This window comes from Engystomops pustulosus, chromosome 2, assembly GCF_040894005.1.
Source record: "Engystomops pustulosus chromosome 2, aEngPut4.maternal, whole genome shotgun sequence".
In the NCBI taxonomy this organism is placed as follows: domain Eukaryota; kingdom Metazoa; phylum Chordata; class Amphibia; order Anura; family Leptodactylidae; genus Engystomops; species Engystomops pustulosus.
Genome location: NC_092412.1, coordinates 210614644 through 210640906, shown reverse-complemented (window position 1 = coordinate 210640906; position 26263 = coordinate 210614644). Strand labels below are relative to the sequence as shown.

The 26263-nt window shown below is 39.9% G+C and overlaps 1 protein-coding gene across 5 annotated transcripts in view; it reads right to left on the bottom strand.

The window, feature by feature from the left end:
• CNKSR2 (connector enhancer of kinase suppressor of Ras 2) overlaps positions 1–26263 on the bottom strand; it is a 219998-nt gene that overhangs the window by 99816 nt on the left and 93919 nt on the right. For 3 of the 5 annotated variants that reach the window (XM_072137974.1, XM_072137978.1, XM_072137979.1), the window contains 2 exons: positions 11156–11302; positions 9957–10001 (listed from right to left, as the gene is read on the bottom strand). The exons of 1 other annotated variant lie outside the window; for it this stretch is intronic. In XM_072137974.1, coding sequence (XP_071994075.1) covers positions 9957–10001; positions 11156–11302 — 192 coding nt within the window. The remainder of the gene's footprint in view (positions 1–9956; positions 10002–11155; positions 11303–26263) is intronic. One more of the 5 variants, XM_072137976.1, reaches the window with a different exon arrangement.

Below are 26263 nucleotides of genomic sequence, written 5' to 3'. Positions count from 1 at the left end.
GATAATTACATATAGAGCTTTAATTATTCATTCTTGTTATACAAATGGTTGGAGTCTCTTCCTTTAGGCACTTACATATGAATCTATCATAGTATCATAGTATCATAGTATATAAGGCTGGAAAAAGACACAAGTCCATCAAGTCCAACCTTTAAGAATTAAATAAATGTTTTATCCCCATAACCCGTGATATTTTTTCTCTCCAGAAAGTCATCCAGGCCTCTCTTGAACATGTACATAGAGTCCGCCATAACAACCTCCTGCGGCAGAGAGTTCCATAGTCTCACTGCTCTTACAGTAAAGAACCTTTGTCTATGTTGATGGTAAAATCGCCTCTCCTCTAGGCGCAGAGGATGCCCCCTTGTCCTGGTCACACGCCGAGGTATAAAAAGATCTTTGGAGAGATCCTTGTACTGTCCGTTCAGGTATTTGTACATTGTAATGAGGTCTCCCCTCAAAATCAAAAGAGAAGGCAGCCGCACTCCGTTGTCCTAATCCAAAAAGTGTTTATTCACATGTGGATACAAAGCTACGTTTCGGCTAGCTCAATGTAGCCATTTTCAAGCAGCTTCTTGAAAATGGCTACATTGAGCTAGCCGAAACGTAGCTTTGTATCCACATGTGAATAAACACTTTTTGGATTAGGACAACGGAGTGCGGCTGCCTTCTCTTTTGATTTTGTGACTACTGGATCTCGGGTCGGATCTAAGCAGCCAGCACCCACACGGATTGAATCCCCTGCTACACCTCACAGTGCTGACCTTCTCTGTCAAATTCGTTACAGAGGTCTCCCCTCAGTTGTCTTTTTTCTAAACTGAATAATCCCAAATTTTGTAATCTGTCAGTGTACAGGCGGTCCCCTACTTAAGAACACTCAATTTACATACGACCCCTAGTTACAAACTGACCTCTGGATGTTGGTAATTTATTGTACTTTAGTCCTCGGCTACAATAAACACCTATAACAGTTATCACAAGGTTCTGCAATGAAGCTTTATTGTTAATATTGATTCTTATGACAACCCAACATTTTTAAAATCCGATTGTCACAGAGACCAAAAAAGTTCTGGCAGGGATTACAGTGATAAAATATACAGTTCCGACTTACATACAAACTCAACTTAAGAACAAACCTACAGACCCTATCTTGTATGTAACCCGGGGACTGCCTGTATTCTAATCCCCCCATTCCCCTAATAATTCTTGTTGCTCTCCTCTGCACCCGTTCCAGCTCTACTATATCCTTTTTATACATTGGTGCCCAAAACTGTACACAATATTCCATGTGTGGTCTGACCAGCGATTTGTATAAGGGCAAAACTATGTCTTTATCATGAGAATCTATTCCTCTCTTGATACATCCCATAATTTTATTTGCTTTAGCAGCAGCCGCCTGGCTCTGGTCACTAAAATTAAGTTTACCATCCACCAATACCCCCAAGTCCTTTTCAGCTCCAGTTTTACCAAGTAATTGAACGTTTAGAACATAATTATACTTTTTGTTTCCATGGCCCAAGTGCATAACTTTACATTTATCTACATTAAACCTCATGAACCATTTCTCAGCCCACTCCTCAAGCTTCCACAAATCCCTCTGTAATGCTAAACTATCGACCTCAGTATTTATTACTTTACACAGCTTAGTATCATCTGCAAATATTGAAACTTGACTGTGTAAACCCACTACAAGGTCATTAATAAAAATATTAAAAAGAAGTGGCCCCAATACTGACCCCTGTGGAACTCCACTAGTAACCTCAACCCAATCTGAGAATGTGCCATTAATGACGACCCTCTGTTTTCTATCACTAAGCCAATTACTTACCCAAATACACAGATTTTCTCCTATTCCCAGCAGTCTCATTTTATATACCAACCTTTTATGTGGCACGGTGTCAAATGCCTTTGAAAAGTCCAGATATACAACATCCACAGCGTCCCCCAGATCCAGTCTTGAACTTACCTCCTCGTAGAAACCAATCAGATTAGTCTGACAGGACCGATCTCTCATTAACCCATGCTGACGCTGGGTTATAAGGTTGTGCACAGTGAGATACTCCAGGATAGCATCTCTAACAAACCCCTCAAATATTTTCCCCACCACAGAAGTTAGACTCACGGGTCTGTAGTTTCCAGGATCGCTATTTGATCCTTTTTTGTATATTGGTACCACATTTGCTATGCGCCAGTCCTGTGGAACATAACCAGTCCTCAGTGAATCTTCAAATATTAAAAATAACGGTCTGTCTATCACGGTACATAGTTCATGCAGAACCCAGGGGTGTATGCCATCTGGCCCCGGTGATTTATCTATCTTAGTGGTTGCGAGGCGGCGCCGTACCTCTTCCTGGGTTAAACTGCTGACATTCCAAAATGAATTTACATTATTCCTCATTGTGTCTTCCACCAGGGGATTTTCCTGGGTAAAGACAGTTGAGAAGGCGACATTCAGTAGACTGGCCCTTTCCTCATCCCCTTCCACCATGACCCCCATGTTATTTGTAAGGGGGCCCACACTCTGTGTTTTTAGTTTCTTATCATTTATATACTTGAAAAATAATTTGGGATTATTTTTGCTCTCTCTGGCAATTTTTCTCTCAGTCTCTATTTTTGCAGCCTTTATCTGCTGTTTACAGGATTTATTTTTCTCTCTATAATCCTGTAATGCCTCATCGCTACCTTCACGTTTTAGCACCTTAAACGCCTTATCTTTCTCGCTTATTGCTTTCCTTACAAGACTAGTTAGCCACATTGGCTGTTTCTTGTTCCTCTTATGCTTTTTCCCATAAGGTATGTGTTTCTCACAGGACTTTTTCAGAATATATGAGAAAAATTCCCATTTTTTGGGGGGGCTTTTGTCTTTGAGAACATTATCCCAGTCTATGCCTTTAAGGTCTTCCCTTAGTTGCTGAAAATTTGCCCTCCTGAAGTTTAGAGTGTTGGTTGCCCCTTCCCTGAGGCTCTTTGTAAACCGTAGTACAAAATAACTGATGTTGTGATCACTATTCCCCAGGTTCCCCCCAACCTGTAGTTTTGATACCCTATCAGGTCTGTTGGTTAGGATAAGGTCTAGCAGTACCCCCCCACCCCTCTTGTTGGCTCCAGGACTATTTGCGACAGGTAATTGTCTTTTGTTGTTGACAAGAACCTGCTACCTTTGAAGGACCTGCATGTTTCTGCCCCCCAGTCAATATCTGGGTAATTGAAGTCCCCCATGATAAGTACTTCACCATGCTTTGAAGCCGCATCCATTTCACTTATCAGCATTTCCTCTGTTGCCTCCATTATACTTGGAGCCTTATAACAAACCCCGTAGTAATATTTTATTATTCTTTTTCCCTCTCCTTATCTCCACTTATAGGGACTCCACATTTGCATTTGCATTACTGATGTCATCTCACAAGACAGGCTTGAGGCAAGAATTCACATATAAACAAACCCCTCCCCCTTTTTTATTTATATGATCCTTTTCTAAAAAGCCTATAACCATCTATAGCAACAGCCCAGTCATAGCTACTGTCCAGCCATGTCTCGCTGATATCCACTATATCATATTTCCGCTCCAACATCAAGAGTTCCAGTTCCTCCATTTTGTTTGTGAGGCTTCTGGCATTTGTGTACATGCACTTTATATGGTTTTCCTTGTCTGTATTCCTTTTGTCCTCATTCCCCAATCTCATTCCAGCCCCCCTTCCTCCCCCATGGACTATGACTCTTCCCAGCTCTCTATCTACACTGTCTATTTGCCCTGCACAAGTGTAGTTGCCCTCCCCCCAGGTCTCTAGTTTAAACACTCCTCCAACCTTCTAGCCATTTTTCCCCCCAAAACAGCTGCACCCTCCCCATCGAGGTGCAGCCCATCCCTACTGTAGAGCCTGTAGCCGACAGAAAAGTCAGCCCAGTTCTCCATGAACCCAAAACCCTCCTTCCTACACCAACTTTTGAGCCACTTATTTACCTCCCTGATCTCCCGCTGCCTTTCTGGTGTGGCACGTGGTACAGGCAGTATTTCGGAGAAAACTACCTTTGAGGTTCTTGCCCTGAGCTTATGGCCTAAATCCCTGAAATCATTTTTAAGGACCTTCCACCTACCTGTTACTTTGTCATTAGTGCCAATGTGGACCATGACCGCTGGTTCCTCACCAGTCCCTCCCAGTAATCTGTCAACCTGATCCGCAACATGCCGAACCCGAGCACCCGGCAAACAACACACTGTTCGGTATGCACGGTCTTTGTGACAGATTGCCCTGTCTGACCTTGCCTGTGCTCCTATTACCCTTCTTACCGGAGCAGACAGTCCGCTGGTTGCTAGAGGCCACGTCTTGCTGCAGCATTGCTACCCCAGAGCTGATATCCCCCTCATCCGCCAGCCTGGCAAACTAATTGGGGTGCACCAGATCAGGACTAGACTCCCTACAACTCTTCCCTCTACCCCGCCTTCTACATGTTACCCAACTAGCTGCCCCCTCACTCTGCACCTCCATACTTCCCTCCCCACACCCATCTTCCCCAGAGAGTTTGTGCTCCAGGAGCAGCAAACTTCGCTCCATATTGTCAATTGCCCGCAGCCATGAAACTTGCTCATTAAGATCCAGTATCTGGGCTTCCAGATGAACAATTTTCACACAGCAGTATTCCCCCTCGAACGGCTGTTCAAGGAAAGCATACATGGCACAGGATGTACACTGTGTAGCAATGCCACTTATGGAGTCCATTGTTCTAATGGGGATTACAATAGAAATATGCACAGAAGAAGAATTTACAGTCAAAGTAACACAAAATACAGCAGTTACCTGCTAAAGCCCCTCAAACTTAAGTCCCTTAAACCTAAGTCACACTTAGGACTCTGCACACACTTCGGATCAATGCACACTCGCCACCAAGCTCACACATTCGCTTTTCTGATGCTTTTTTAAAGGTAATGTGCCACAAAACTCTGCAGAGCTCACTGCAACAAGATCTGGCTGCTCCATGCAGCTCCATGCATATAAGAAGTGTATTAAAGGGAACCAATCACAACAAAACCCTAAAATAAACCATTACCCTATGTCAGTGGCGGCTAACCTAAGGCACGGGTGCCAAAGGCGGCACTCAGAGCCCTTTGTCGGCACCCGGGCCATCACCCCAGCACACCAGTTAGAACTCAAACTTTTCCTGCAGTTGCAAGCCACTTAAGAGATGCTGCTTTCAGGCATATTTTGATACTTACTTCTCTACTTAGAAATGTAGGAAGAGGGGGAATGAGTAGACAGGGCCGAATTATCTTTGGAGGACCTCCTGCTGGCCCCATGATTCTCTGTGTACAGAGGGAAACTGGAAAGAAGCTAAATTGATGCAAATTGTCCATCTTTCTACTGTGTTGCTGTCCTCAGGAGTCCAATCTGATTGAAAGTTGTTGAAGAACAGGGAGCAATCACTTACTGCTTTAATTTTTGGTTGGCACCTCGCGATAAATAAGGGGGGTTTGGGTTGCAGTTTGGGCACTCGTTCGCTAAAAGGTTCGCTATCACTGCCCTATGGTTATGTTTTATTAGAGGTGTCTCAAATTGTGTGTTTTAATGGTTTCACTGTTTGTCCTCTGTGTTGGTGCTTTAGCACAAAAACACTTATATTCTCCTTGAGTCAAGGCAGCAGGATGGAGTTAGGCTCCCCCGCCTCCTCACAGCCACTGTCGCTTGTAAAGTCCACTCCTCCACACTCCCAGGCCCCAGCTTGATATCATTCGCAGTGCGCCTTACATGTTGATGTGTGGTGATTAGTCCCCAGCCAGCTGCAGCAGTGCACTGCACATGACAAGTATTATGTGTAAGGCACCGGTGAGAGAACGCTAGCCAATCGGATGCTCATCAGTGACCTGCACGTGAATGTCAGAGCACTGGATTGGCCATCTCTCTCAGCAGCACCACGCAACAATGGGGAAGCCCAACTCTCTCCTGTTTCCTTGACTGCATCTAAGAAGATATTTAAGGAGAAGAAATGTCTTTTTTGTGCAAAAGCACCAACGCAGAGGACACACACAGACACCATAACAACACAATTAGAGTCATCCATAAGGTAATGTTTGGGTTATGTTAGGGTTTTGCAGTTACAGGTTCCCATTTAAGAAACTCTACCATCAACATCCATCATTTTAAACCAGGAACACTTACTTATAGATCCAGGCCTTGTGACTGTGGTAATCTCCTTATAATTTGTTATCGATGGCCTCCATCCTTCTAACATCAAAAATGAAAATTATACCAACAAGCCTGAGGGCCTCTGGTGGGTGTTTCCAGAGCCCCTCAGTGAAGTCTTTTCATCTGCTGTTAAAATGAGCACAGCAGGTCTCCCCTCTCCCTGTGCTTCCTGCTGCTACTAGATTACACAGGCTGAGGGAGGAGGAGAGATGTGGGAGGGGGCAAGACATGTTCCGCTTATTTTAACAGCCTGTGAATTTGCAGCACTGGACTCTGGAAACACAAGCATTGGCATTATTTTAAAAGTTTATTTTAGAAGGAAAGAGGCCATGAAAACATTATTAGAAAATTACCACAGGTACGGTGCATCTATGAGTCTGAGTAACTGCCCCTGGTTTGTCATGCTTGATTTTCTTTATAGCCACTGTGTCTTTTTTATTATAATACATTTGTTAAAGTTCAATGGTTTAATTTAACTTTACAAATGAATGTATAAAATGCGTATAAAAAATATCTAGAAACATTCCAGTTTTCTCTGCAGCCACAAAGCACAGACCTTGGTATGCTATCTATACAAATAATTCTAGAAGAAAGTTGCCCCAGGAAGTTATAAAAACTAAAAGATTCTAAACATTTATTTTAAACAAATAGGACATTCCTTTTAATATGTTGTAGATACATAATACAGATACCGTATATACTCGAGTATAAGCCAACCCGAGTATAAGCAGAGACCCCTAATTTTGCCACCAAAAACAGGGAAAAACTATTGACTCGAGTATAAGCCGAGGGTGGGAAATGCATTGGTCACAGCTCTCCCCCAGTATATAGCCAGCAAGCCCCCAGTAGTATATAGCCAGCAAGCCCCCAGTAGTATATAGCCAGCCAGCTCCCAGTAGTAGATCCAGCCAGCCTGCCCCCATGTAGTATACATCCAGCCTGCCCCCATGTATACAGCCACCCCCTAGTAGTATACAGCCAGACAGCCCCTAGCAGTATACAGCCAGCAGACCCTAGCAGTATACAGCCAACCAGCCCCTAACTGTATACAGCCAGCCAGCCCCTAGCGGTATACAGCCAGCCAGCCCCTAGCGGTATACAGCCAGCCAGCCCCTAGCGGTATACAGCCAGCCAGCCCCTAGTGGTATACAGCCAGCCAGCCCCTAGTAGTATACAGCCAGCCAGCCCCTAGTAGTATACAGCCAGCCAGCCCCTAGTAGTATACAGCCAGCCAGCCCCTAGTAGTATACAGCCAGCCAGCCCCTAGTATTATACAGCCAGCCAGCCTCCAGTAGTATACAGCCTGCCAGCCCCTAGTAGTATAAAGCCTGCCAGCCCCATGTAGTATACAGCCAGCCAGCCCCTAGTAGTATACAGCCAGCCAGCCCCTAGTAGTATACAGCCAGCCAGCCCCTAGTAGTATACAGCCAGCCAGCCCCTAGTAGTATACAGCCAGCCAGCCCCTAGCAGTATACAGCCAGCCAGCCCCTAGCAGTATACAGCCAGCCAGCCCCTAGCAGTATACAGCCAGCCAGCCCCTAGCAGTGTACAGCCAGCCAGACCCTCGCAGTATACAGCCAGCCAGACCCTCGCAGTATACAGCCAGCCAGCCCCTAGCAGTATACAGCCAGCCAGCCCCTAGCAGTATACAGCCAGCCAGCCCCCAGTAGTATACAGCCTGCCAGCCCCTAGTAGTATACAGCCAGCCCCCCAGCACTTAAAAAAGATAAACTTATATACTCACCCTCCAATGCTCGGCGCGGCTCCCCGATGTCAGCGCGGCTCGTCTTCTTTCTTCAGTGCGGTTTCTCTTCTTTCTTCTGTCTTCTTTAACTGCCGGCATGGATGCGGCCATGTTTTCTTTCAGCAGGCGCATACTATGACGCGGCCGCTGCTGACGTGATAGTATGCGCCGGCCGGAAGATAACAGTAAGGAGGGTGAGTATATAAGGAGGTTTTTTTTTTTTAATAGACTCGTGTAAAAGCCGAAGTGACATTTTTCAGCAGATTTTTTGTGCTTATACAGGAGTATATAGTCAGAAAAGTGAAGGTTATTCATTGCTAAAGAATTCTCTAAAATGTTTAGTTAAAGAAATGCCTAAGGTCACATAAAAATGTTTTTTTAAGATGCCACCTTTTTTTCTTTTATTTGATTTGTGGCCGATCGTTTTCTGGGTAAATGTGTAAACTGCATTTCTTTTTTTATGCTGGGCTTGTTGCTATTACTTGACACATTTGTTTCATTGTTGTGTTTTTTCCATTATCATTATTAAATTGTCTTTTAGTACACAATAATTCTAAGACTATTGTTTCAAACTCTTGAGAAAATAGAGCAAAGAATTTATGGCAGTGTTTTTGTTTAGTTTCTCAATGTACCTAAGCCCAAAAGGTAAAAGCAGCATAGCAAAATTGTCTTTCAGGAATCCAGTTAAATTTGGGTCCAAAATCAAAATTTAATTCTGAAAAGTTTTCAATGTGCCCCTGGTATTCTTTAACTCTATCAAGTATCTAACCAAATATGTAGATAATTAATACTCTAGAGGAGGGCCATATTTTTTTGTCAGGTATTTTACAGCCCAAGCTCAAAACTACTGCTGCACGTCTGCTACGCATTAATTATAATAATCTATATTTATATAGCACCTTCATATACAGTAACACGTTTACAAATCATAGGAGACATATACAAATATAATAATACATTACAGAGTACAAACAGTCATATGGAACAATAGGCAGCAATGGTCAGGACAGGAGAGCCAACCTTTGTAAACAAACAGAGGTCGGCAGTGATTGTCGGCGCCACAGGAGAACATGGAGGTGGGTATAAGAAATGTATTGTTTTTTAGGCCCCCACCAAGCCTTAAATATATATATTTTAAAAGCCTGGGCAACCCCTTCAAGAATCTTCACCATCAAAATTTTTTTTAAAAACTGTTTATCTATATAAACATCTAATAAATCGTATCATTAAATACCTTATTTTTGCTCTCAGTTATATACAGAATAATAAAAATCTCTACCAAAAAAATCTGTGATTTTTGCAAAATTGGAAATGAATTACATATTTGATGCAAGACAAACATAGTAGAAATCCACAAATCCAATTTTTTAATTTGTGGTAAGACCTAAAAGTATGGAGGGTCCTCAGAGAAAATATTTTCTGTCTAACAGAAGTTATGGAAAGAAAAAAAGACCAAACTTTGGCTGTAAGAATATAACCCACTGGTTCTCCTCTTCCTTAACATCTTTCAGTTGGAGAAGAGTTGGGAGACCCTTATGCTGAAGTTGGTCAATCTGGGACAAATTGATGGACTTGAAAGTAAGTAATTGAATGTGAATGGATTGCTTAAAAATTTTAGTACAAGTATTGGATCACAAACCTATCTGTCATGTTCATCATGTGGGATGAAACACAGCTGTGGAAATGGACACGATGGGACACACAGAAATATCATCCCATATCCAAGTGCCAAAAAGGTTTCCCAATGTGTTGTGTCGATTTAATACCCCCCATTCCCTTTTTGTCACTTGGATATGGGATGAATCTTCTTGCCTTTGGCAATTTTTTTGGAAATATATGAACCCTGCCAGTGCCCCTTGTCCTTAAGTTCTGAAAGAAACACAGAAATAGGTCTTAAAATTCTGAATATATAAAACTGATTACCCTAATAAAAGTAATAAAAACATTAAAGTACTGAAATAATCTAATAAAAGCTACCTATCTCTCTTATCTACAACTGCACAACACTAAAAATCTAGTAACATAAAATTGCTTACTGATATACGTGTCCAGGAATAAGTTTTCATCTCATCATCATACCACTAAAAAAATAAGATGACACTTATTATCATTCAATTTTAATATCAATAAAAAAGCAGCAGAAGCTTCAGCCACTATATCAGACTAAGAAGTAATGAGAGGGTGGATTGAGAATATAATGGCAGAAATATTAATGAGATCTTCTCAAGCAGCAGGGCTTTCTATTGGCCAAGCATGCCACAGTCTTCTATGTAGACAAAATGCAGCTTATAAGTCGTCTACAGCGGTGCATTCTCAGCAGGGCCCCAAAAAAGTCATACCCAACATCATACAAAATGATCAGTGAGAAGCACAAGCAAAAAACACACATGCTCATTTCCAGTATAGGCTATGTCAGTGAGAACTTCTGTTATGGCAAAATGAATTCGGAAATGGCCAAGCAATGAATAGGAGCACATCTACTGCACAACAAGCCTTGAATGAATAACATTAAAAAGGACACGTAGATACACTAAATTAAGAGGGGAATATCCAATTTAAAGAAACCTCAAATACACATAATCTCTGCTACACAAGACTGGTGTTTTTGCATAGGATGACTCCACAACTAAACTATGAAATATTCTACAAAGTTTCTTAAATTAGTAAATTAGTATAATTAGTCTCTTATTTCTCTTTTATTAGTAATGCTAATTCATGTATCCTATGCAAAATACATATAGGAACACTCCAGGGTACAACGGATATGTCGTAAGAAGTGTTATGTGTAGTGTAGGACTGAAGGGGGTGGTGCACACAAAATTAAGACACCCAACATAAATGCTACGCAGTGACTCCTACTTACTAAGAATAACAGTATATCAATTTTTTTAAGTGTTCCTCTAAGAGCTAAGTTCCTCAACTCCAGTCCTTAAGTATAACTTTAGTACAACTCAACAGGTAATGATTAAAAAGATATCCCAATACCAATTTTAGGGATATCTTTAAACTTTGACCTGTTAAGAGTAAATGGTTTACAAAATGCAAAGGTTTGTTATCTGTGGTTCTCCATTTGTTCTCCAGTGAAGCCTAAAGAACCACATCATTTAATGTTATATTCTAGTAATTTGAGTCCCCACTTACATTTAGGGTATAGTCTCCCTTTAAAGCATTCCAGAATTTATTTTCCATCTATAGCTAAAATGATGGTGAATGACTGATGATTTAGCTTTATTACCTGCAGAGCAAGAGGTTTCCATCTCATATTTTTCAGTAAGGCTGGTGCTGAGGTAAGCATGCTCTGAGGTCGCTTTTTCAAAGTTAAGATAACACCACTCGGGTCCTCTCGTAGTGCATTCACCAAATTTTTCAACTGCCACCCCACCTGGTAACCAGCAAAATTATTACAATATAATTGAGGCATATTATACAGAGGGTATTGATGCCAGTTACATGAGAGTCGATGAGATTTGACAACCATTCCTATGAAATTACCTTGAATACTAAAAAGGTTATTCCCTATTTATTGACCAAAAAACCCATTCTGTCAATTGACATCAATATAAAATAATTTAGAGAAGAGATCAGCCCTGCCCTGAGAAGATGATGCAGGATCATCAGTGGCCATCAATATTAAACTTATTATATGTAAGGTTGCATTATGCATTTATAGGCAATAATCTGGTCCACAAGAAAAGAAATCAAAGTTCAGAGGCACAAAATAAAAACTTCATTTAAAAAAAAATCTGAATTTGTTCTAATATATTACAATAAGTTTATTAATATTTTAGGTTTCAATAAATTATGTAGTACTCTGTAAACCTCCACAAATAACCAGCAAAAAAACCCTAAAAACTACATTTCCAATCCACTCAATGTGAAAAACACCAACTCTAAAATTCTGTATAGGTTGATAAGACTTGACCAATCATTCAGAAGATGTTTTGGATTTTTCATCACTAAGAGATTTGGAAGTGAAGTATTACTTTTATGCCATTGAGCCATGGAATGATATTACCCATTAATCTGGTTTACTTTGGCAAGAAATAGAACACTAGGATATGTATGTTACATATATGTACATATTAAGAGCATGTCTAATTGTTCAATGCCTTAAAATCTGATTTACCTTTAAAGAAATAAAATTAGCAAAAGATTTGCAAAAATCCTAGTTTTTTTTAACCAATATGTTTGCCAAAACAAACACCTAGAATTTTTGGACTACAGGTCAAACAGTAGGGGAGATGTATTAAGACATATTTCCAGACTTCTGGTGTAATTTATCGAGGTGGTTTTTAACACTTTTCTGACTAAGAGGCGTGGTATGTAAGATAAGGGTGTGGTTTGCCAAAAGGGGCAGATAGGGGGAAAATAGCCTGTGCGCCAAACATTTCTAGATTTGTGCCCCATTGTGGAGCTCAGTTTAGAACAACTCTGAAGACGGAAAAAAGAACATGACGGTTTTAAACTGCGCCTGCATCACAGTAATAAATATAATGCAGCAAAAAACCCTATATTTCAATAAAACTGCAACAATTGTGACTATTATTAGAATGACAAATCAGTCTAAACTCCATTACAGACCAAGATAAAGTCCAGGAAACATGACATATGGAAAATAGCAGCTATGGAACAAGATATGCACTTATTTTAACTTAAATAAAATTCTATGTTGTGGGAACAGGGAGCCTGAATATGTTGCTGATTTTTTTTCTTTATCAGCTTTTTTTTAGACAAGGTGGAGCACACCTTGTATTAATTGCCTCCCTGCCACTAGTTTGCGTCCTTTGCCTATAAGGGACGTTTAGCAAAAAAAATCTTGTAAAGTTCAATCGTACATTTTAGATTTAATAACACTTCCATTAGAGAAGCAGTTGATTCCCATTCTACCCATTACTCTAAACACAAGAGCTTGGTCAAGCCTGGTTTCAATGTTTTGTAAGGGTTTAGATTTCACAAAAAGTTGGACCTCATGTCACTGCAGGGGATTTCAACTAAATTTAACACGACCCCTGATGAAGCCGAGTCACTGGCGAAACATGTCGGGGGGCTAACTGTTTGCTACATTTTAATATGCAGTACATTGAGGCTCTAGATGCTTTACCTCTATCTAGCTGAGCATACCCTCAGGGTTAGCAGATTGCCGCTGGGATGACTGGCGGGAAACCAGTGTGATATAGCGAGCATAGGGTATTTGGGGACTAATCTTGCGGTGCAGAGCTATGTCAGTGTGACTTATTCCTGTATATAATTGGGATCGAATACAATCGATGATTACAGGATTCTATGCATGGGTTTTGATGATAATAATCCATTGCATAATATATTGATATAATATCACTGTCAGCTCTGTTTCTGAGGTTGCACCCCTACACTCCGTACCCTTGCTCTATATGACAGTGATAGCCTCCATTTAATGGTGGGGGTTGCGGCCTTACAATCACTGTCTCCCTTGTAGTCTGACATTATTGTACAGTGATTGTACTCATTTTGCTTACAATGTTTACGGCTTTTTAACCACTGGGATCCCATACCTTACAGCCCACACCACATATGTGCCATCCGGGTTGGGTTTTCATGCTTTAACCTTTGCTATTAGAATTATTCTTTGACTTTCTTACCAGTGAGCCTTGGGCATCTGTGCTTTTAAACACTTCTCAATTGAACAGGATTTGGTCCTGTTTGGTGAACTGTGTCCTGGGGCGATAGTCGACAGAAGGGGCTCTGAGTGCCATAGGTTCGCCATCACTGGTTTAGGAGATAGAGCCGCTAGCTAAATGAGTGATGACCAGAAACAATATAATCTGTATGGTGTTCATTGACTACACAGGTCTCCCAGAAAATGTCCCTAAACACTGCAATAGATCTCCAGTTCAAGACGAAGAATATGCAAAAAATAATTTGTACTAAAGATCATGAATATATCAACATTGCAGACATTGTACAATATCAGGCGAGGAAGATTTTAAAAGGACTAAGAGAGCTTGTAGAAATCTTCAAAGTCATTACGTTAAATGAACTTTTGACCGTTAGAGAAAATATCGATAAACTCATCCTATTCTATTACAACTTGTCTTTTAGTTTTGCTCAGTCATCACAAGTTTTGGCGTGAAACAGTCAACTTAATGAGCAAACCAATAAGTCTCTGTTTAAGTCCAGACACACTTATTTTTAAGCTCTCAAGTAAATGTCAACTCCATGAAACATTGAGTAGCATGCTCAATCACAATGCCAATAACTTTAATTCATCTAAAGCCTACTCAAGAAAAGAGAGGAGGCAAGTTGTAGGACTTCATTCATAATCCTGAAGTGACCAGTACTATCAATACCTCCCGGATGGATTCCTAAAGGCTTCCACAATAAAGGTAGTTTGCTACTTCAAGTCTCCTGTATTTTGTGGGGGCAGGATGTTATGTAATTTACTATTTAAACAAGCTTCAAGAACTTTATTTTAGGACCTTAAGTTTGCATCATGAATACTATAAGGTTTATCAGTAATGGACAGTTAGCCTTCTATCCCCAGATATTTTATGGACCGGAATGGCCGCTGAAGAGGTAAAAGACATTTATGAACCAGGAGGCTTTAGTCTACATGTTAAGAAAGTGGTGCAGAACATTTAATAGATGTATATTGGATAGTTCAAAAGAAGCAGATTCCAGCTCTCCCACACACAAAACGATCTCCACATGACAACCACTGGAGGAACATATTTGCAGCCAGATCTTGTTGCACTGAGCACACCGTGTAGTGTGGCAAATAACCAGAGCAATCAGAAAAGCGAGCGTGCAAGCTTTGTGGCGAGTGTGTATTGTTCCTAAGTGTGTGCAGTGTCCAAAGTGGGATTTAGGATTATGGGAAGGAGTACTTTTTTTGGATCCAGCAACAAATAGCTAAGTGCATTTACATTTTTTTCTGATATTCTTTTGCGTGGGTTTTATAGCAACCAAGTAGATCTAAAGGTATTACTTGCATAATCTGTATATTGTGGGGGTATAGTTAAACCTGAGGCATTCACCTTGCTTATCTAGACAGGATAGCAAAGGTGCTGCCTAATTAATAATTAATAGTGGGGAGTGGCTATTTAATTAGCAGCCTTTATATACTTCTGTTATCAGTTTGTTTGGTGTATTGCAGCCAGATCTTGTTGCAGTGAACAGCGGCATAGTGTGGCAAATAACCTTTTTAAGGCTACATTCACATGAACGTATGGGGGACGTATATACGGCCTCACGGTGCCATACGGGATCGGTACCACTCTGTAGCCCGTAGAAAGATAGGACATGTCCTTACCTCATTTGGCAAGAGGTCGGATCGATTAAAACTAACTTTGCCAAGCTAAATTTTTAAAAAAATGTCATTGCTAGAAAGGGACTGGGGAGAGGATTATGGAAGACATATTTGGTGGGGGTCTTTTTTTTTGGGGGGGGGGTGACAGGTCCAGTAATTAAGCTTGTAAATTAAACCTGTAAACAAGATATTTATGGATTACTTTCACATTCTTCTAGTGCATTGGACTATATGAAGTCTTTGTAAAGTAATTTGCGAGATTCCAGGGTCTTCAGGATGGATATGTGACAAACTGAAATTATTTTCAGTAAAATATAAATGTTTACATTAGTTCTTTAGTTAAAAATCCATTGCAAAGTGTGGCTTGTGTTTACCCGTTATCTATCGGTGGTACATGAAATCTACTGTTGTTTATCTTGTTTCATTTTATATTGTGGAAAAACCTTTAATAAACATAGATTGAACATAAAAATCAATTGCAAATTTAACAAATGGATTCCCTTTAGTTAAAATGGATAATTCACCTTTGTCTTCTACTTTTAACATCTTTTCCATTTAACATTACCAAAAACACTACAAACAAGTGGTTTTCAAATTGTCATTGAACGTGATCTAACTCAAATGCCACTCAGATAAGTCATAATTTAAGTGCATTTTTTATAAACTATTTATCCAGAGGGGGAGCTTTATCTTAAGCGTTTGAGCGAAGAACTGTTCTAGTTGCTCATGACAACCAATCAACTCAGGTTTCATTTTCCAACAGTTTATAAAATTATAACTCAACTCTGATTGGTTTCCATGGGCAGCTTGAACAGATTTACCTCAGACACTTCTGATAAATCTCCCCCAAAGCAGTTTCTATGTCCCAATTATGTGATATAGTGAGTTTACACCATGTTTGTGCCCCTTGTAGCACCATAAAATATGATGTCATCACAGCCAATTAACTACATCCACAGATACATATAGTACAATCATATGAACTGCCCCTCTAAATTTTAAAATATACAGCCTTTGAAACTGCTCCGAATATGGAAATGAATAATCCATAATGCTCTGTAACAACAAGTTGCAAAAATTATAACCTTTGTTGAAGACTATTTTAGGTCTTTTGCATCTCAGGATAGGTAAGAACACAAGTCTCCTGTAAAACATACCACTGAATACAGTTAACACAGCACAGAAGAAACTTGTGTAGATGACAGGAGCAATAATCCAGTTTATAAGAAAAAATATGGATTCACGTTCCCTTTAAGAATAGCACACTTTAATTCAACTACAGATTTATAAGCTTATAAACAAATAAAGACAATAAACACCCAAATGCATAAGATGCAGTAAAAATTCACAACTTAAGATTCAGTATTCCAGAGACAAATAGAGAGGACCAAACTATAAAAAAAATAAACAAAGCAAACAACACACCAATGTAGACTATACACAGGACAGATGTGGTTGGAGAGGAGGGGTCAGAATGGTAATGCACCCCTAGACACAACAAGTGGTCAACAGAGTTAATAGCACAAAGGCACAGCCATTCACAGGTAGAAGATCACCACCGGTGGTCAACAGCTTTGTTAGCCCCATAAACAAACCCTGTGCAACTAGTCCATTATACTGTATTATTAGCTTCCCTAACATGCGCTAGACTGAACTGAAATCATCTTATATGCTTTGTTAATAGGCCTACAGTGACCACTGTCACTAAGACTATTTCTAAGTGGAGTGTACATCAGCGCTGCTGTGTTAAAGACAGTCTTTATCAACAGTCTGTATACCCCATTGATGGTTTTTTATAATGTTTTTTATGTTCATGTTTTTAATGTTGTTAATGTGAGTATAAGTTTGGGGGGCAGGACTTTAGGCAATCTACCAACAACCAAGCATTATCAGTTCTGCGCCACTTTATAGCTATGTAAAGTGAAACATCCTGTCTTTTACCTCATCAGCATGACATTCCTAATCATGAAATGGCTGCAGATGGAGGGTCGAGTGATCTTATCTGTCCATGGTCAATCACCCTGCCAAGACCTTATAATAGCATTCATGAATTTAAAATCAAGGTCTTGGCAGGGCGATTATTCATGTACTGGAAAGTCTGACTGCTGAGGTAAAACACAGGAGGCTTTAATTTACATATCAATCAAGTGATGCAGAACTTTTACTAGAGGTATACAGTATTGGTAAATTGCCTAATATTCTGCTCCCCATACTTTACATATCACACAATTAATTACAAGATATATGGGATAAAGGGGCCAACTTCTTTTATTATACAAGACTGTCTGTGTACTGCCCTTTTAAGGGCACTGGTTGGGATTTCTTCGCTGATCATACAATTTGGCTGGCTTTGTGCAGCGCTGCGTAATCTGTAGGTGCTATATAAATAAAGAATTATTATTATGATACTACGACTGTAAAACTACCCTCATTCTACAGTGAAGCTACTACTGTGTGGTAAGACCCTTCTATCTGTGCCTGGCAGTTGCATCACAAGATTGTTGTTGTCTATGGACTATTGAGATACAGTTTATTGCAATAACCTTTCTTCTTTTATATAGTGTCCTGTTGGTTTCTAATGATATTTTTAAATTATGTTTTAATCTTTATTATCGCTTTTTGGAGTGATTTGGGGATCGTGCTGTGTCTCACTTTTGCTAGTTGGGGGACACAGATTGTGTTCTAGATTCCTGTTGCTTTCTAAATCCTGATGATAGATGCTATACATGCTTCAAAAAAGGTAGAAAAGAACTGAATTATGGAGAATAAAAACAAGCTTTAAATGAGAGAAACTGAAACATTGGAATCCACAGACTTGGAAGTAAACATTCTTCCTAAGTCTAAAGTACAACATAAGTCTATAAAATAAGTAACACACCCTTAGCTGGGAAGTGATCCGTATCCAGCAGAGGAAAATGAAATCACAGGGTCTGCCATAAAAAGCTGTGAGAAATACAGATCCGTTAGAGTAAGCTCACAAGGAGTAGGAGTAAACAGATGTTAATGGAACAAGGATCCAAAAGACAAGGAAGTCCCTCCTGGGATGGGCGCTGTATGTTCTCCCAGCACACAGTTCTGACTGGAGGAGGAATAAACTCAAACTGTGATTTCAATGAAACATGAAATACTGTATATATATATATATATATATATATATATATATATATATATATATATATATATATATAGGCATTTGTTAAAGTAGATTAAAATAGAAAAGGCCCAGTGTAAAGATTAGACCCAGCTTTCATATCTTAAAAAAAGAGTAGGTCTACTTTGCTCCCCAACAAATTTGTCCTTTGATGCCAAAGCCTCACTTTAGAAATGAGGCTGAAGGGCTTTGGGGGACATTAGTAGAGCAACTTGAGGTTTTGTCTCCCTGCCCAATCACAGACAAAGCTAGTAGTTAGGGACGTCAATTTGCCAGATTGGCAGCATGTCTGCCAATTCGGCAATATGTCCAGATAGCAAGGGATGCCCTCATCCTCAGGGTGTCTGCACATCCCTACTCCTGGGTCCAGCAAGATCTCGCTCCTGTGCAGAAGGCTTCACATCCAGCCTGCAAACAAGGAACAGCCTGCAGGCATCACTGTTCCTTGTTTGCAGGCTGGATGTGAAGCCTTCTGCACAGGAGCGAGATCTTGCTGGACCCAGGAGTAGGGATGTGCAGACACCCTGAGGATGAGGGCATCCCTTGCTATCTGGACATATTGCCGAATTGGCAGACATGCTGCCAATCTGGCAAATAGATGCTCCATGGTGTAGAATTTGGTCAGGCATGCACAATATCGACAAGAAGGCAATTGCCCAGGCATTGTATGCATATCCTTCTGGACATGCGTGAGATCAAGGCGGAGACAGGAGTGAAGCTAATGGGAAAAGGATGAACAAAAGGCAGGCTGGCACTCACCGGTGGTGAAAAGTCTTCTTTATTTGCGTAGAGACATATACAGGGAGGCACGCAGTGCCGCTAAGCCGACGGGCCGTTTCGCGCCGCTTTCTCCAGGCAATGATGGGAAAAGGATAATGGGGGAGTGGAAGTGAACTAGAAAGAGGGGTTCATGCTCCACAGAGCGCAGTGTACTGCATTGTAGATGTTTTCTATATGAGGCTGTGGCATATTACCCATTACATGCAAACAGGAAATGTTTATGACAAGAAGTGTAATTGCTATGCAATTTTTTTCTGCCAAGTAACCATTATTGTTCTGACTACTGTGACTTGTATAACCATCATACTAGTTACCACTCACTACCTGTAACCACCTAGCTTTATGCCTAGGTACTGAGAAAAGTTAAGTTTTGGCTAATATCAATAGAAAGATCTCATGGGCTTACAATTGATTGACCCTGGACCCTCTTACAACTTGCAATGCATACTGTGTGTTATAAGAATCCTGAGCCAAAAACATGGAAGGAATTATAGTTCACAAGTCATACTCAGCTTTACTGGTTGACAAAGGAACATCTGAGAAGCTTTCAGTTTAGCAACTGCTTGGCTGCAATCTCATATATCAGTAAAAAGGTTATTAAGGCATATATTGTTGTTGCCTTTAAGAAAATTGGATTACTGCATAATGTCTAGTATAATGACTTTACATATGATAGATTCAATCCCTAAATCAAAAAGAATTGTGAATGCAGCTCTGTACTATAGCAAGGGATGTAAAATCACGGTCAGTACATGATAAACAAAGCAAGAAAAATTTCAAAATGGGAATGTAAAATTATTCAGAATTGCACATCCAGTTAATTGTTTCTTGTCTATACAAGATCCAATACTTTACAAAAACAGATAACTAAAAGGCACAGGGTGTAAAAATGATTGTTTTAGGTTAAACAAGATCCATTGCATCGTTGAGTTTTGCACCGTTTCTCGCTAGTTGCTTACATACAACTTTTAACAAAAAAAAAAAACTCCATAAACGTAATGGAAATTTCATATGTTCTCTCTTTGTCCGTCTGCTTAAACTCATTCAGCAAAGATTGTAAAAACAATAACATTATGCTTGGCTGCCGTGGGAGAGATGCAGGGAATGCCAACGAGTCAGACAGTACCTGAATGAGTTTAATCTATGTACTGCTCGCCTATCACTTCAAGGAACATCCCCTGTGGTGAATACAAATGTCTCGCTTCTATCAGCAAGCAACGCACAGCAGAATTAGTGTCGCTAAGAAATGAACAATTGTACAAGTCGAGATGAGAAGGAGCAGCTGATTTCCTCACGAGGATCTCACATAAAATGTTATGTCTTATATATATTTATTTCAGGAAAGAAAAGTAGCGCATGCAATTCCAGAATTTAGTGAAATATTCATAAAAAATACTTGATTCTCAATATATATCAGAAATTCATCAACAGTATATAATATACCATGATTAACCCACAATGTGCATACTGCTTGCATTAAAATGCATAAAAAAAACCTTAATAGTTAGGTCATGTGATATTACTATTATCACACAGGTGTGTATTGTATCATCATTCTCCATTCAATGTAAGAAAGTTTCTTCTCACAGAGTCAACTGCGCGTAGCCAATAGTATAGCAATGCATCCGCAATATCACACAGTCAGTCTGCAGTGGCCATATTGGATAAGCAAAGTCTAAACTGTACAGTGACACTATGGGGGACATTTATATGATGGAAACCCAGCCCGTCCAGCATGCCAGCAAACGTTGCTAAAACGATGCCATCTGCTAGTGAGAGGACTCTGCATATCAATGGCATCTGTGTTTTAAAGACACAGATGCAATTGATATATCTCACATAGTACGTACTTGCCAGAGACATGTTGGGGGCAATTCGGACGGGAGCTCACATTACAAACAGCAATTCTGCTGCCTCCTCAGGGCTCCATTAACAGCTGCCTGAAGTGTGATTTTCATCCAGCCCAGAGCCACCTCATAATTTAATTGTATATAGAACTCCCCTCCTTAATTATATAGCTGGATATATAGTATGGGCCATTAATAAAATAAAATTACTTGGCCGCGTCACAGCTCTGTGCAGGGACGTGGGTGGAGTATGTTGATCACATGCCACCTGGATCCATCACACTATACAGATTGGAACAAGCAAATGGGTCTATTCTGCTTGGCTTTGCATATCAAAGGCATCTGTGACTTAAAGACAATGATGCAATTGATATGTCTTGCAACATACAGATTTACCTGTAGCAGGTCCATGTTTGTGTTGGATGATTCTGGCAGACTATGCTGCCGCCCGCTCATTTTAATCCTGTCTCATGACAAATGAAGCCATTTATATATATATTGTAAGGCAATAGCTTGTAAGATACTGGAGGGGGATGTACATCTCACCCAGATTGCTCGTATGGGTGAGATGATGTAAATACAGAATGTGCGTTTCTCAGAAAACAGCTATGTTTGCTGAGCATTATTTAAGTGCTGTGCAATTGGCTGGATTTTTTAGGGAATGGTAGGTAGGCTGGTAGTGGGTCTTGCCATTGTCATCACTTCAGTGCACACCATGTGGACACTCCAGCTGAAAGTGCCAGGAGTCAAATTTGGCCAAACTAAACTACCCTCCCCCTGTGACCGGAGGGACCTTATTTGTGATTGATGAAGTGGACTGTGAACCACTGATGTAGATGTGTTAGACCAGAAGTACAATTGCGATGTGGGGCCCTGGCACTTGATCAAGGTAAGTATGCTCTGTGGATCCATTGCTGCCTCTGCCCCAGCCAACTTAAAAGTTTTCCAGAATTCCTGAAAAATACCCTTTAATGGAGAGGAGGTAAATGAAATTTAAACATTTGATATGGTATATGAAATAATTTAGTCAAACACTATTTCTAAGTTTTCCAGAAACATTTGGAGGAAGTGCTGAACAATGATCTGCATAATGTCAGAACCTTATAGGAAAGAACTCAAATATATTTAACTATATAAAAAAAAAGATTATGGAGAGGTTCCTTTGACTGACTGCAGTTAAATTGAAAAATCACACAATGTCTCTTTAACACTCTCTTCCTGCTTCCCATGTCTCACTGCCGCTGTAATAATACGCTCTTTCTATCAGCAGACTGATTATGTCAATAATGAGCTCACCAGCTAAAATGTAAGAAGGGACCATTGTCAAATTAGAATCAAATAGAAGCAGCATCTAAATCCGGAATGAGCGAGCACAACAGAGAACAAGAGATTACGGATAACAATACAGGAACGTTACATATCACAGGACAATATCTAGACTGTGGTTTTGTCCTTCAGCAAAGTTTTAATATGAAGACAACCTTGGCAGCAGCTGTGAGAAATCTCTAATCATGCACAAAATTTAGCATCCCATTGTTTACTGCCATCATAACTTAATGAAAAAACACCACATTGTGAAAAAGACAAGAGGAAATATGCAATCTATGTTATCTCAATAAAGCTTTATGAAAAAAAAAAATAATGCAAACCCTTTAAAACATTACTTGTCACAAACATCTACAAAACTTTCTTGGTTCATGCAAATTCTCACTTTTTGAAGGAAAGAATAAAAAGAGGTTTCCACCCTATTCTGCTCTCCCATACACTGGGGCACATTTACTTACCCAGTAAAGCGAGTTCACAGAAAGTGTATTGTCTTGCGACACAATTTAAAAATGAAATCTCGCGCAAAGTCCAAATCAGTCGGATACCGATGGCACGCCCCCCTATTTCTGCCGCATGGAAGCCAGTGCAGCTGCGCCAAAATCAGATGGCGTGCGACACAATCCCAGCGCAAACCCCTATTAAATACCTGTGATAGCTGTGCAATCCCTGAAAATGGTGCAAAGTCCGGCGATAGTGCAGCGCGTGACTCTTAGTAAATAAGCCCCACTGTGTTAAATGAAAAATGGTCTATGAAAAAGAAGCATTTGCAGTGAACGGTAGACAAATGACTGATCCAAAAGCCTCCACGAACAGTAGCAGAGAGCTACACAGAGAGCACAACTCTGCTCTCTGAGTAGTGAATGCTGCCATTTACTTGAATAGGAGTTGAGCTGCAGTACCCATGGTCAGCCACTGCACAAATAACAAAACTATTAACTTTTTTGGCAGCGCTGGAGGCTGCTAGAATCAAGTGCTTGGTGGGGGTTTGGAGTTTTGGATTTTTATCCATCTAATATTCATCATCGATTGATAGCTCATCAATATCATGAGCTTCTGATATGCGTTAAAAAGAAAAATAAAGAGTTAGACTCCTGAAACTTGACAAATCGGTTATACTATAATGATATCAAGATTACAATGATGTCCTTCTATATTTTTGGAGGTTCACCATTATGCAAAAAAAGAAACGCTTTATTAATGACCTGAAGGTAGTCAATGGATTGAAGATGTGTTCTCCTGGCTTTCTTGATGTCCCATGGCCCAGATCGATCATCTATATGGTGGCGGTCTCTAAAGGTATGTTGTAGTAGGCCAGGGAGACCTCAGTCAAGCCAGAAATGGACAAAAAGGCGTGACTTCTTTCTACCCCAGTAACCCATAACAGATCATTTGTATGCAGCGTGCAGCTGCTGAATCTCCAAGAATACAGAAGGATATCCTTGAGATCTTTTCAGTGTCTTACATAATAGGTTGGAAGTAACTTGTGAGCCTAAAGCTTCATGACAGGCCTTCCCTGTAAAATGGTCAGATGCATGAGGTCTCCAGCTTATATATTCCCCTATATAAATGTTCAATTTAAAATAAATCATCAGCAATAAACAATTATAAAATACATACAACTAAAAACTTTCCTCGAGATTCACTTTCTTCCAAATACTTTTGTGATGGATTGTTTTATGAAAACGGTTATATCATCGGAAGCCAACACAAGGGAACATAGCAAAAGGCTTGAGTAAGGGAAAATTTAAATAATTCCAAAAGTTCTTTAGTAATATAAGGTATTAGGCAGAATGTTCTCTAGGTCCACCGAGAGAACATGTGTTTAATTGAAATGTAATTATGCAGGTGCAGGATAGTTTAAAGGGAGTGTGAAGATGTCATTTATTATAGCACCAGAACAGAATATATGGAAAGCGCATTATTTTAGGAGTGGATCTCCCAACTCCCAAACAGTCACATTAAAACTCAAAAATAAATCTCCTGAAATCTGCGTTTTTTCATTGCACATTTTGAATTATGCCTCACATAAATACAGTTGTCACATAACTCACTTCTTAAGTGCATTTTTACCCTTTAGCGATAATTTTACCAGTAAAAATGTGTTTCCCCCGCTGTGACACTACTTCTTTTTATGTTATTCCCAACTGCACAGGAGCTTTGGGAGGAATTTATCAAGCTCTGAACGTCAGAATTCAGGCATAAAAAAGTTATAAAAGTTTTTTGTGATGGTTTGAGCTTACAGTTTTCCCTCCTCGCCTCACTTCTGAAAGGTGGGTGTAGTCAGCCTTTCAAGTTGATGCGGACAACATCTGTTAAGTGTGACTTGTTACAAAGTCCTACTCCAGTAAGGGGGTAGCAAACGTACAGAAACAAAAAGTTTTATCAAATATTGTGAGACACTTGAAAAATTTTGATCACCAGCAAAATCTCTCTATTGTGTTTTTTTTACATTTTTTTATTTGTTTATATAGAAAAATGTATAATGAATTCAGTCCAAAAAATCTTTTTCAAGAAAGCCGGAGCACGTTTGGAATAAAATTCAAATAATTTTATTGGGTATCCATTATCTATCGTTATGCCAGACGCCGTAGAAGCACCACTTTGAGCGGATCCACCCCGCAGACAAGCCAAAGGGTATGTGAACTTTTTTCTTACTTTATGTATAATGAATTCACATGATTTCATTTACTATCCTATCAATCAGTACAAATTGCTAATGTTTCAAAATAAATAGAAAGATGATAAAGTAGTAAAGTGTTCACAGTCTAAAAAGAACAATATTGTTTTATTTTGCACATAGCTCCAAATTCCACAAGTTTTTGTCTCTTCGTCACACTGCCCCCATTGACCTGGAGAAGAATAGTTATTCACATTACTACTGAATGGCAATATTTTCAGTCTTATTCTTCTCCACTGCATTCAATCCTCATGAATAGCTAGATGGGTATGGAGTTCTAATGATATTCATTTAGTGTGGCATTAGACTTTGTAGATATTTTTTGGTGACCACCAAAGCAATAATGACAATCATAGTGGAACATTAGAATCTTACAAATAAATTAGAAGTCTTCAAAGATAAAGTTACCTTATAGTTTTGGTGTAAACACATCATGCAGTGGGAGCCATGCATATTTTTGGTCTTGTGTACAATAAGCTTAAACTGTCTTAAATCTCCCCCTTTGTGGTGATTATTATTCATATCATAGTTTAATATGTTGTGACCCTTTACATTCATAAAGAAGGACTACACTAAACCCCTGCTGTAGTCAAAAGTCTTATAGAGTATAGTAACTGGAATAGAGTAGAGAATTTATTTGAATAAAGCCCATTTTTGTCACTGCCATTCATCTGGTATTTCAGTTGAGATATATGAAGCACTCAGAGCACTTGCCGGCCATGTTATTCAAGCGATCCTCTGGTTTCCAGCCTTACATCTCTATAACAGCACAAATTATGATGGCTGGTACCAGGACAGGGTGCTATGGAAGATAATAAGGTAAAGTAATATGGCAGACAGGGTTAGCACCAGCACTGGGCATACCTGGGCAAGTGCCGGGGGCCCATAGCTACTGGTGGCCCACATAAGGTTGTATATAATTAATCCAGGGGAGGGGAGCTTTAAATAAAATAACCACAACAGGGATGTTTGGTATGATAAACCAGGGAATATTTTAGGGAACAGGAAACTGTTTTAGTTTCTGAAATATTAATGCCGCTGTGTGAGTTCACTGCAAAGGGGCCTACTGACGCTCTGTCACCTGGGGGCCTACTGAGACGTGGATCCGGCCCTGGCAGGTAACAGGACAGGTAATAAGGTAAAGCACTGTGACAGGTAATAGGAAAAGGTGCTCTGGGAGATAATATGGCCAGGCAAAAGTCTTGAGAGATAAACTGGTAACAGGAAAGGCAGCAACACAAACTATGACCCTTAGCACAGGAAGCTTCCTAGCCCAT